At 29.6% G+C, this 14020-nt stretch overlaps 1 protein-coding gene across 1 annotated transcript; it reads right to left on the reverse strand.

Moving 5' to 3' along the window:
* Positions 1-386: 386 nt before the first annotated feature.
* LOC136975415 (DNA polymerase kappa-like) lies at positions 387-10950 on the reverse strand. Its single transcript, XM_067270467.1, is given in 11 exon segments — positions 387-526; positions 3060-3672; positions 3953-4124; positions 5840-5969; positions 6039-6205; positions 6280-6404; positions 8849-9211; positions 9214-9220; positions 9336-9488; positions 9572-9786; positions 9852-10950. Coding segments are annotated over 11 exon segments (2106 nt in total). The 5' UTR covers positions 9916-10950; the 3' UTR covers positions 387-429.
* Between the last annotated feature and the right edge of the window lie 3070 nt (positions 10951-14020).

The raw sequence follows: 14020 nt of genomic DNA on the forward strand, positions 1-14020 counted from the left end.
GATACCCGGAATACGAAATGTCACAATTTCATAGATAAAGTAGATACTAATTGAAAATATGTTTTAAATTTTTTAAGATATCATGTATTTTCCTAATGTTAACGCTAAGAAATTGTGCCATTCACAGCCGAGTAATAAACGGTAATCTGCCAACAAATCAAATTTGGCAAAAAACTTATTATTATTAGCTATTAGTAATATAAAATACTGAATCCAGTAATTGAAATTATTATTAAGGAAATGTATTTACAATTTGCTTTATAAAAAGAAATTTAAACAATTATTTAAAATATTTTTATTATTCAGCAAGTCATATTTATACAACATTTTTTACATCATATTGGAACTTTTTATTTTTAGAAAGAAAATTTTAAAACATATTTTTACAGTTTTAGTATCTATCTGCTACTGTTACTTACATATTCAATTTTACTGACTGTAGAAAAATTCATTAATTTTTCTACAATTGTTATTTGTTTTCAACTTTTTTTGTGATTGTGATGTTTGAGATGATGATATTTTCTTTCTGGAATGAATAAAATTTGAATATTTTAATTCTTTATTCTAATATATTAATCAATTTTTAAATACAAGTACAATAAGGAATCCTGCAAGGGTCGATATTGGCTTCAATTCTATCTAATTATCTATATCAATGATATGCTCCTATAACTACATTGTGACATTATTATGTATGCAGAGAACATAATAGTAACTACTGCTGAAAGGAATATAAATAAACTATATCTATATATAATCGAGTTGATAATAATAATAATAATAAGTGCAGAGCCCAAACTGTTAGGAGTTGAAAGTTGAAATTTGGTACACAGTTAGGGTATATCACAAGAACATACACTAAGAAGGGATTTTTTGAAATTTTCCCCCACAGGGCGAGGGAGATGATTAAGGCTTACCCTGAAGAACTCGACTTCTATTGTATTATTTTAGAGGCGGTTTTTTGTGTTTTTGACTGTGTTTAATAGGATATGCCACAAGAATGCATACTAAGAAGGGATTTTTGGTAATTCCCCCCGCGGGGTGAGGGAAAGAACGAAGGCTTATCCTAAAAAACTCAGCTTCTACAATATTATTTTAGATGCAATTTTTTGTTTTTAACTGCATTTTAGTAGGGTACCACATGGGGATGAAAGAAGTGTATTCCTTAACAATGGAAGTGTTAAGAGAAAACAGTGTGCAAGATTTACAGGAACAGATGCAGTTTTTTGCGGGAAATCGAATATATTTTTAGACTCTCTCTAAAAATTCTCTAATTAGTCTGGAAAGAGTGGGACCTAATTCTTGCATTCTGTGAAAACGGCTATAATGTAATAATCTTAATCTTCACTATCATTACTTTTTGCCCGAGCAATCCGGGCTTATCTGCTAGTATATATTTAAAATTAAATAGGTAACTGTGCAGTCTTTGATTAATGATTCTGTTGAGAGCAAGATTATCAAGTTATGTAATGTATATATGCTGGAAAATCCACTTATAGGTATGAGGGCACGAGGGCAGTTTTTTTTCAAGCTCCAATGGTCCATAAAACAAAGACAAGTGTAAATAAAAAAATGAATTTATTACCAAAAGTTAGGTACAAACATGGTTACTTTTCGGCATAATCACTGTGAAGATTGAGGAATTTGTCATATCTGTGGACAAGCTTTTTCATCCCCTTGTCATAGAATGTTGCCGTCAGTGAATTGAGATGGCCTTAACATAGTTGTTTTGAAGATCGTCATTAGTTCATTAGTCTCAAACCTCTGCCCTGCTAGCCATGTTTTCAGTCCAGGAAATAGGTGGAAGTTTTCACATATTAATAAGTTTTAAGCTGGGTGAAAGTCTCCACCATCTTTAAACATCCAGCATATAGTCTCGATTTAGTGCTGAGTGACTTTCACCTCTGCCTCGAACAGGAAAAATGGCTAGGATGGCAGAGGTTCGTGACTAATGACGATCTTCAATAAAACATTAGGACCCATCTCAAGTCATTGGTGGCAACATTCTATGACAAGGGGATGGAAATGCTCATCCACAGGTATGACAAATGTCTCAATCTTCACAGTGATTATGTCGAAAATTAACCATGTTTGTACCTACTTTTGGTAATAAATTCATTTTGTTATTTACACTTGTCTTTTTTTATGGATCATCAGAGCTTGAAAAAAACAGCCTATGTATATTTTAAAATACCATTTAAAAACAAGTAAAAAAATAATTTTTGTAATATTAATACTTTAGTAATCTATTCTTGCTGTTTGGATTACGAGTCCAAAATGCATTTCCAATACAGGAAATCCTTGTTAGCTTGAAATTCAAGGGACAAAACGATCATGACTTTAAATTATCCAAGATTTACATATTTCTGCAAAATATGCCAAATGCCATGTAACTGATGTAATTTACTAAGCAACTGGAAGCTAAATATACAGAAAGATATTTTCATTAAATAATAATAATATAAATAAACTGCAGTAAACAGTACATGTCCATTGAGAACTTCACAAGTTGCGAGATGGGTTTTATAGGTTTTATCAAAAGCAAAGTAGAATTTGTTAAAACATAGCCCAAATTATTTTTTAAGTGGCCCAAAAAGTAGAAGTTGTCCAAATCTAGAGCCAAATATATCAATCTGCTACTTGTAGCCCAATTTTGCAACCTCAACCCAGCTATATTGAGATAAGAGAAAAAAGGATATTCCATGGGCAAGGAGACACCCAAAAATGTGTTAATGAAAAAGCAAAGCCATGTTGACCAGATTAAAGTCGTTCTTAGTCTAGTGTTCTTTTATAGTTTTCAACCTAAATGAATGAGTTAGCATTTGCATATCACAGTTTGGACAGAATTTTTACCTCAGATTTCAAAGTAGCCATATTTTAAAATAACCTAATTCCTTAATATGTAAATCTCTATACCCCTGGCTGGAACAATTAGTACAGTTATGAACTAATAGGATTTAGAACTATCAGAGTTTGAATTAACGAGGATCTCCTATATATGTTTTGTAAAACTATTTTTGTGTTGCCAATAAAGAAAAATTAAATAAAATAATAATTACCTTTTTTCACTTGACTGAGAAATCGTTTGTGATACTAATTCCCTCACTGTTGATTTATTCAAGCATAAATCTATATGTTGATTTAACTGTTGAAAGCCTGTACCTTTGTAAAATCCACAAATTGGACAAGTCATCAGGTTATCAATTTCATTTATATCCTCATTGTCCTTAAATATTTCAGTATTGCAATTATTGGTCTTATTTAACTGATTTGAATAATTGTTCTGTTCTTCATTTTTAATCACTTCATCTAAATTTTCTGAAGAATCTCCTTCTATATCCTCATCATTACTTTCAATGTGTATATTATCATTCAAGTTCCTTATCAGCTGTTTGTCATTATCAGTAATTTCTTCATTGCATTTCTGTGTTTCAAATTTTGATTGAGAAAAACTATCTTTAAAATTAAATTCATTTTCATCTTGTAAACATTGATCTAAATGAAAATTAATTTTATCTGTTGACAGAAGTTGGTTGCAAATGGGACATGGGACAGTTGAATTAATTTCGTGTGTTTTTTTCTGTAAATTTTTCAGTGTGTTTACAATTGTCTGCTGCAAATGGCTACCTTTATCATCTGATTTCTCATTGATTACATTACATACTCTTACACCTGTCAATAAAAAAGTTTTAATAAGAATCCATCAACTAAAATTCTATTTATAAAAGAATTATTGATAGCATAGAACTGTGTTGCACTTTATTCTAAATTGTATTGTTTTCAACTTGAAGATTAAGTAATTTAAGACCTATTTTTTAAATCTTTTTATTGACTAATTTTTGACAAAAAAAAGAGAGACCTTATGTTGTTTATTCTTCAATTTGAAATCAACACAAAATAATTATTATTTAATTTATTATTTCACTAAAAAAAATTTCATAAAATGGCTTACCCATTAACCTTAATTTCAATGGTTTTGGATGATAAGCTGCTATTTCTAATTGTAATAACTTCTTAACTGATGAATATATAGTATTAAAATCTGAAGTATAAGTATTTAAAGTCATATTCCTGGTACGTACATCGAAATTTACAGTTTTGATTTTTAGCACAATTATTTTGCCCTAAAATTTAAAAATTTACACTTAAAATTAAAATGTTTTCTTTAATTCTGGAAGAAATAATGTATTATCTCAGTAATCTTAATATGCAAAAGATCTTCATTTTCATGACAAGTTTTTTAACTTTGTCCTAAAGGTTCTGTACTTAAGAGATTATTTTCATGCTCATCACAATTTGGATCCTAATATGACAACAGAGTGATGAGGAATGGAGCCCAATGTATCTGGTATAATAATAAAATTTCTAAAGATCTGATCAAAACTTGAACTCAGATCACAGACATATTAACTACTTAATTTAAAATTTATTTTGTATACTAGTACTTTCTATATATTAACAGGACTTATTATACTGGAAAATATGGATGCAGATATTTAGTCTTACAGGTCAAAAATAATGTTCTTTATTTAGTTCACCTGAACACATACACTTTAAACTTGTGTTTCGGACTTGTTCGTCCCTCTTCAGCAGGCCTTTAAACGACACTTTCTACAATTAACAATAAAAAACATTTCTTGGTACAATTATAACTAAAATTAGTTAAAAACACAAAACATTTCCTGACAATAAATTAAAAATTCTTACAAATTCTGTATTTCTGAAGTTCTTTACATTTCCAATTAAACTCACGATCCACAGCAACCATACATGTCAAATTGCCATAAATGTGTCAAATTGTATGGTTGCTGTGGATTGTGAGTTTAATTGGAAATGTAAAGAAGTTCAGAAATACAGAATTTGTAAGAATTTTTAATTTATTGTCAGGAAATGTTTTGTGTTTTTAACTAATTTTAGTTATAATTGTACCAAGAAATGTTTTTTATTGTTAATTGTAGAAAGTGTCGTTTAAAGGCCTGCTGAGGAGGGACGAACAAGTCCGAAACACAAGTTTAAAGTGTATGTGTTCAGGTGAACTAAATAAAGAACATTATTTTTGATCTGTAAGACTAAATATCTGCATCCATATTTTCCAGTATAATAAGTCCTGTTAATATATAGAAAGTACTAGTATACAAAATAAATTTTAAATTAAGTTAAAAAAGGACACAAAGGCATAATAATTAATATTAACTACTTGTTCATCTAGTGTCATAAAGTTTCTATTATGATATCATGAAATACCACATTTATCTATAGAATTGATATTTATATTGATCAATTCTGTATATTATTATACACTTAAAACTATTTCCAGGAATCTAACAAGAAAAGGTTTTGTAACACAACAAAAAACTTTGAAACTGGACCAGTTCTATTTAACAGAGAATTGAATACTGATTCCAAAATTGCCTAATTACTTCAATATTCCCATCATTTTCAAAATATTGGCATTTAGAATTGACAATGCATGTAAGAAAAGACCAAAATATTGCTTCCCCACAGCTTATCCTCTGTAGCAGAGTGGTTAGCCACTTGGCTACAGAGGACATATTATAGGAAGGCAGTTTTTAGTGTTTTCTTGCATGAATCATCAATTTTAGTTGCCAACATCTTGAAAACTATGGAGAAGGTTTTGAGGTAAACAGAACATTTTTGAAACCAGCATTCAATCTTCTATTAAATAGAATCAGTCTGGTTTCAAAATTTTGAATTACAGTACAAGACCATTCCTGGTAAGCCCAATTTATATCAAACTTTTGGGAAATAAATAACTCCTTTAATGGCAGTATTTATAAATAGGTCATAAATTCAAGAGTCTAGTATATTAAGAGCATACCTTGATATTTCGGCTGGTTATGTCACTACATAATTCTTTACATAATTCGTGACATTTTTGATAAAGATCTTCTGGATCACTTATAGATGAAAATGTTTCTTCAACTCCCAAACTTTTTCTTTGACTATCACTAGAAAAAAAAGAAAGAAACAATTTAAAATAATTTAGTTTACAAAAATATCAAAAATATAGTACACACCATTTCAGATGAGTATGTCCTAGTCCTAAGGCTACCCTCAAATAAAAATGAACAGAAGTAGGTGTAAACAGAAGTGATATAATATCCTTATTTTCCCACAGATCCTGGCAAGTCTTAATTCCAAGTGAACTAAGCATCTGTTCTTGAACTGGACCAATTCCAGATATCTTAAATATATTTCAATGTTTAAATTCCTTTAATTAATTAATTAAATTATTAATAATAATAAAATATTACATACTTTTCTTATTGGGAGTTTTGATATAAACTTTTTCCTTTCTTCTTTGTTAGGAGGAATTCTATATTGACCATTTGGTTTGTTTCTATCTGAGCAAATCTTAGCCAACATCATATTTGGTGCTATTCCTAATTTACATCATTAAAGTATAAGTGTTAACACATTTTATAAAAAATACAAATTATATATACAGTATTTATACATATATACAGGGAGATTGAAAGTAATGTGTGTATTAGGAATCAATTTTATTTCGTGAAGTTAATGTATGAAAATACAGACGATAGTAAAAATGTGTGCAAGCTTGTAATGGAAGACAATAAAATTAACATAATTTTACACAAGCTAATATTTTTGTGTGTGCAACTTTTCAATCATCCCATACATGTGTATACATAGAATACATATAACTTTAGATTCATAGATAAATTCATTATGAATTAACAGCTTATTGCCATCATCTTTGGTAGTGATTTATTAATTAAAATGAATCATATTTAAACAATCTGAGGACCTTTTCACATAATCTGGGTGTTTGCTTGGATAGGCAAGCAACTGGACTGGATGTTGCCTGAAGAGTAGCAATGTATTGCAAAGCATGAGACTTTTCATACGACATGGACATTTTAATTATTGTAATTAAGCATTGTAAAATCTGTCTAGATGACAAAACTACCTCAATCTCTCTGCTACCAGCTTGTGGGCCCAGCAGGGACATTTGTCCTTGTCAAAAACTCATGGAATACTGGAGAAAATGAGTGTATTTACATGATCCATGTAATTAGTTGTCTAGACTCTTGTGATTAGTGTATGTGAATGCTCCACAGCACTGTTTTGTCACAAGTGTCCCACCATAAGTTCCATGATACCAACATTTTAATTATTGTAATTAAGCATTGTAAAAATTGTAATTACTTTTTATATAAATAGTATTCAGAGAATAAAAATTCTTATTTAAAACATTCTTTCAATTCTGTCTTCACTACATGTACAATGTATAAATGAAGAGTTTCATTTATATAAATTAATATTTTATCAAATTTTTACTTATATTTAGTCTTCAATTTGTAATATTTTAAAATTATTTTATCCATAAAAAATTATTACACTTTTGAAGGACATCATATGAATTAAGATGGTATAAAACTATTAAAACACTGACATGAACTCATACAATAACCTTTTCATTAAATTAGCAAAAAACCAAGTTTGCTGATTTATGAAAGTTATTGTATAAGTTCAAGTCATAAAACTAATTTTGAGCTGACTCCCATTCCTAAATTAGCATTTTTCAGTGTTATCTTTGTTAAGAGCATTTTCAATACGTTTTATATTGGTCTAAGTTGTTTAAAATTGTCAAACAAGTTTTTCATTTAAAAATTTTTATAATAAAAAAATTAATAAAAACATATACAAAATGCTTTATTAAACCAAAACAGTTGCTATTTTTTCATGCTGTCCAATGACAAACAATATAATACACCTGAGTAGTTATTCATCTGTTTTAAGTTCCTCAAAAAGTATATAAAAAGCTCCAAGAAGCAATCCTTTTTCCACCAAATAGTTGACTCACATTTGCCTATTCCATTTATGTCACAATAAACAAAGGACAATAATTTTTCTCCACATGTTATCTATTGCACTGGACTCCAAAGAATGTTCACTTTCAGCTGGGAAAGGAGATAATTCTCAATATAGGGAAACACCCAGATAGTTTCCAGATGAAATCTGCTTGTTGTCTGAAAACATCCTATGGGCATGTATCTAACCATCTGGGCACTTACCCAGATCAGGTAAAAGAAAATTGAATGAATTAAAAATATTTTTTAGTATGTTTTTATACATAACCTAAATAACATTCATACATAAAAAATAAATTAGTCTATAAAAATAAAGATCTTTCTACAGACATAGGAGTGAAATGTCATCAATACAGATTTGTAAATTCAGATATTAATGACATTAAAAAGATGATTTGTCTAGTCTTATGTTATATCAATCTTTATTTTTTAGTATCATCTCAATTACTTATTTAATATGGTGCTGAATGAAACATGATAAGACTGAAAAAGAATCAAGTATGTCATGAAGTATAAACTTGATGACTTATTGTATCATCTGACTGATTTAATTATTAATTTTTAAGTTAATTAAATTGCAAATAAACTGTGAAAATGTTTTAATTGCTTCATTTCTTATTATATTCTTCATGTGACCCATTACAGTCATTCAATGTAAATTACTAGTTCTTTATTTAAATAGAAAATTATATCAGACCTCTAACAAATTATGTATTTATTTAATTTAATTAAACTGTGTCTTTATTAGAATTCATTGCCTAATACACCCTTATTGATGGAGAGTATATCAAAGATAAAAAATTCCAGCAACGAAATGCATAACTTTCCCATCAATAAAGTTAAAATTGTGTGTGGGGCACCATCTGTTACAAATGTTTATTTTTGTCAAGTCCAAAAATGTAAAAATCTTGGAGGGTTTTTTTTTGACTGAGAACCATACTTTTCTTGTGTCATACAAAACATCCAGGGAAGTAAGTAAAATTATTGCTTACCTGCACTTACTGTTAGCTGTGTACTTTCAAATATTTTCTGTCTTATTTCGTTAATAATTTTATCCACAGTTTCAGCAATACAAACTGATTCTTCAGCATCATTCCAACACCATTCTTCTCTAATTTTCTGATTAAGTGATGACTTATAATGTTTATATAGATAATCAGTTATATCAACATAAGCTTCGTCTAAACTCATTGGAAGAAAATCTGGGTCATACAATTTTAAGATTGTAAATACATCTTGACTAACTTTGTTATATTTTTCAAAATTTGGAGGGATAATGATTAAATCATGACAAAGTTTCTTGGCAATAAAACCAGGCATTGCAGCTCTAACACCAAATTTCCTGGCAATATATTAGAAGTGGACTATAAAAGAAATAAATAAAATAAAATTCTAACATTAAAAATCTTAAAATGGGGCAAATTTAATATATATATATATATATATATATATATATATATATATATAATTTAATAATACCAGCATATAATTTGATCCAACAGCTATTGGTTTATCTCTGAATTCTGGATTATCTCGCATTTCTACGGCAGCATAAAATGCATCCATATCAAAATGAACTATAACATGACTCAAATCACATTCTTTTTCTAATTTCTTTGCTAATATATCCATCTGAAATCATATATATTGATAAAAACATAATTAAATTTATTATTAATTTTTAAAATATTAGTTTTAAATTTAAATCAACTTGCTTTGTATTTTGCAGTTTTTTTCTGAATCTCTGTTACCGTATTTAAGTATGATTTCATCTCTTGCACTTTTTTGTCAATTCTTTGTTGACGTTTCTCTTGATACAGAAAATATGGTGATCCTTTTGAAGCATTATAAATTATCCTATTAATTTGTTCCTTATCTAAGCCAGACATTCCAGCTTTATAATCATTTAATTCTATTGTTTTTAAACCTACTAACAAAATTATTTTATTAATCAAAAATATATTTAATTTGGTGTAATAAATGAAAATTTATTACCTGGAGCAGCTATTGAATGGCTCAAATTTAAAGACTTTTCTGATGTTTCAGTTTGTTCTTGCATTTTTATTTATTTTCTACTTCCAATAATCTAAAAAAGAGTTATAAAAGAAATATGAATTAAAGATAAATTATTACAGATAGGATCTTTTCTCATATAGAAGTAACAATAATAGTCAAGAAACATTATTTGATGTATAGAGTGACTATGAAATCCTTATTTGATGCAGAGAATGGCCTTAAAACTCTAGGATACAATTTCATGTGTCCAAGTCTTCCAGTTAGAGAATATTTAGATGCTAAATTTTCCTGAGAGATGGGTATAGAACTAGATCATGTTCAGTAACATATAATGCTAAGAAAGGTAGCTGAATTAACCTTAGATCACAAAGAATAAATCATTAGTATAAGAATACAAAGCTTTGTGAATTTTACAGTTGTTAATTTTTAGTGATTAGTTTCATGTCAGAATACTGACTGACAGCTATATAATGAATATATAATGTAATATACTAGATTTGATACAATTTCAGACACTGAATTAAAATTATAAAATTTATTTGCAGGAATTAACACACTGATTAGAATGATGTTCCTTGCTGTATATGTGATTGCATTGGACGCAATATCTAGCAGTAAAATTGTTTTTCATATGGTAGATGTGACAAATTGTCGTTTCATTCTCAGACGTTGGATTCTCTCTGGGAATGGCAAGATTTTTCTGTAAAACATTTTCTATGAAGAGGTGCAATCGTGTCTATAAGGTCATTTCTCTTCATTTCTTTTGCTGTCCAACAGTAACTGAATAAAATGAATAATATTTCTGCTTGGAATGAAACAAGATGATTGACTAGCAGGTTGCACAGAGCAGCAATTATTATTTTTTCTCTAATAATTATTTTGGAGAAATTTGTATATATGGATTTTCTGAAGCAGACAGAGAAAACAAATTAAAGAATAAAAAAAGAATTTACATGAATTATGCCACATAAAGAAAAAATTCATATACAAACAAAATATAAATATAACCATTCTTATTCTAGGCATCACATTGTCACAAAGCTTCATAAAATTGACGACAATAGTTTCAATATTCTACAAACAATTCCAAAAATCTGCACTTGTTGTGACAATCCCAGCAACAGTGTAAGAAAGGACCAAAAATGACAGCAAGATAGTGCAAAACAAAGAGAAAAATAAGAATCGACAAACTCGTGTCATAAAAATGACAACGCTTTGTGTTCTAGGGTTAACACAGAGAGTAAGGAATTGTTCCAAACATCTTTGAGTAATATTCTGATTCAGTGCAGTCAGACTAATTGCATTTAAAATGGTAAGCATAAATATAACTATTCATTCATTGCAACCATAATTTTAATTCAGCACAATGCAGTCATCTTACATGTGAGTAGCATTGACAGTAATAATATAAAAGAAAAAATGTCACTAAAGCCCTGGTCACACTATGTGATTTCCAGCCGCGCAAGTGATAAAATGAAGAATTAAAATCCCACAGGTATTCGTGAGTCCGAATAAGCTCAATCAATCTCGATTCTGTAAAAGTATAAATCCTCTAACTAACCACCATGAGGATGAACTATTTTCAATGTTGTCACCATATGACATGGCACAAAGGCGTTTGCTGATTGGATGCGCGTTTGCAATTGGCACAAGTAGAACAAACTGTTTGTTTCTAGTTGTAGTTGCAGTCGCACCAGTTTTTGAGGGGGATTACTAGTTAATGAGAACAGCCGTCGCAGTTGCAGTCGCCCGCGCGGCTGGAAATCGCATACTGTGACCAGGGCTTAACTATTTTTACTTAGCACATTAGCTAGAATTCTACATTACTGAGCATGGCCCCAATATGGAATGGGCCGCCTTGAAGTCCAGATTTAACATGACAATTTGTTTAAAACATTGTAAAAGAAGACCTAAAAACAATTATCACAGATTACTTTAAATATTTTTAGTTATCAACATGAATATGGTGTATAAAACACGAAAAAATTAAAATTAGTACAGACAATGGAGGTAACTTCTAATTAGCACATGTGGTAAGTGTAGCCACTCTGCATGAAAAGTGATCAAATTGTTTTTGATCAAAGACCAATAATTTAAATTGACCAATCCTACCATATCATAAACAGTTCGATAATGCACACGAAATAACCTTCCCGCAAAATTCTGCAAAACAATAAACAGCGCCCTCTTATGACGAAAATAAAATTATTTATGAAAAGAACATATTTTAAATTTATTCCTTTTTAAAAACTGATTCTACATTAATTTGCAATATTATTTGTTTATACTTTTACAGTTTTCAATGAAAAAATTAATGTATATTTTTAATGTATTTTTCTGTGTTTTAGAAATCTTTCGTCTTGGTCTATCACACAGACTACAGGCGTTAATTTGACATAGGCATGAACATTGAGATTTATAGTCAAAGTGACAAACGATGATGTTCCGAATTAATTATTTTATTTATAACATTTAAATTAATATTTTTAATTATTTTTATGGCCTCATCAATGGACTTTTGAAAATGGAATTTATAGAAAAAGTTAAAATAAAGGTCTACAATTTCTTGTTATTTCGTTTCTTTGCCTTGAAAAAGTGCTCGTAATCGGACATAAAGTGTATAATATTATTCGTTAATACAAAAAAAATGTTTTATTATTAGATTTTACATTTTTTTAAAAATTAATACCGATCCCATTGATTTAATTTCAATTAATATTTATGCAAGAAAAAACGTTTCGCTCTATTCAGAAAGGGTTTCGAGTGTTCGCCGTGAAGCGAATCTTGAACGAGGAATAAATAACCGATTAAATCTTACTAAACACATTCAACTAGTGGCATCGTTCATTTGATTTCTATTATTTTAAAATAAACAACTTTTTTACAATGAAAAGGAGGACACAAATAAATTTAAAAAATATTGTACATAAAAAAAAACATTTTATTCATTGTAACAATAATACACTATAATAATCTCTACTGCATGCGCATGTGCCATGTTGTGTTGATGTAAAAAGTAAACAAAGATAATTGCATGCAGCGCACTCTCTCAAGGTCTCCTGTGCAGAGCACATGCGTTTCATAATCGCATTTTCCTGCACTGTACCGAGCCTTGATGAACCGTCATGTCAAATACAAACACATCACATTATAAATACACAAATACAAACACATCACACAACAAATCGGCCCGGCATCAATCAAACATGGAGATTTACAAATTAGTCTTCAAATATCAATAAGGAGGACATGTAAAAGGACACTTTTTGAGAAAGGACAGAACTTACAAAAGGAGGACAGTCCTCCCTAAAAATGAATGGTTAATCACCTTAATTATTTTATAATAAAATTTAATATTAATATTAATATTACTTTTATTATATTAATATGAAATTAACATTAATATTAATTTCAGTTAGATTAATATATTCTAAAAATAATAATAAAATATTTTTTATTCACAAAAAATACATAAATTTTTATTTTTTTTAATTGATAGAACGCAACAAAAAATAACATTGTTGAATTTTATTGTTAATGTTCCATTGTTGAAAACGTTCGATTCAGAAATAGAAAATTAATCGAGGTGAGATTTCTAATCATTTGCTAGTGGGATGTTTGGTCATTAGCGCAGTCATCTCAGGAGAAAGCGCCGAATATACCCAGCCAAACATCGATGTTCAGATGCGTCCGTGACACACGCTTGCTTTCTGAATATCACGCTAGCAAAGCCATGTTCTCGGAGACTTTCGCTCGCGATTATTTTCTGCCACTGCGTTGTAGCGAGGCATTAATTTAAATGTGACCCAACTGGAGAGTAACAGAAGCGATATTGCGGGCAATTTGATAGCGGGATGTTTGGTCATTAGCGCAGTCATCTCAGGAGAAAGCGCCGAATATACCCAGCCAAACATCGATGTTCAGATGCGTCCGTGACACACGCTTGCTTTCTGAATATCCCGCTAGCAAAGCCATGTTCTCGGAGACTTTCGCTCGCGATTATTTTCTGCCACTGCGTTGTAGCGAGGCATTAATTTAAATGTGACCCAACTGGAGAGTAACAGAAGCGATATTGCGGGCAATTTGATAGCGGGATGTTTGGTCATTAGCGCAGTCATCTCAGGAGAAAGCGCCGAATATACCCAGCC

Source organism: Centruroides vittatus, unplaced genomic scaffold (genome assembly GCF_030686945.1).
Source record: "Centruroides vittatus isolate TY-2023 unplaced genomic scaffold, ASM3068694v2 contig_371, whole genome shotgun sequence".
Classification (NCBI taxonomy): Eukaryota; Metazoa; Arthropoda; class Arachnida; order Scorpiones; family Buthidae; genus Centruroides; species Centruroides vittatus.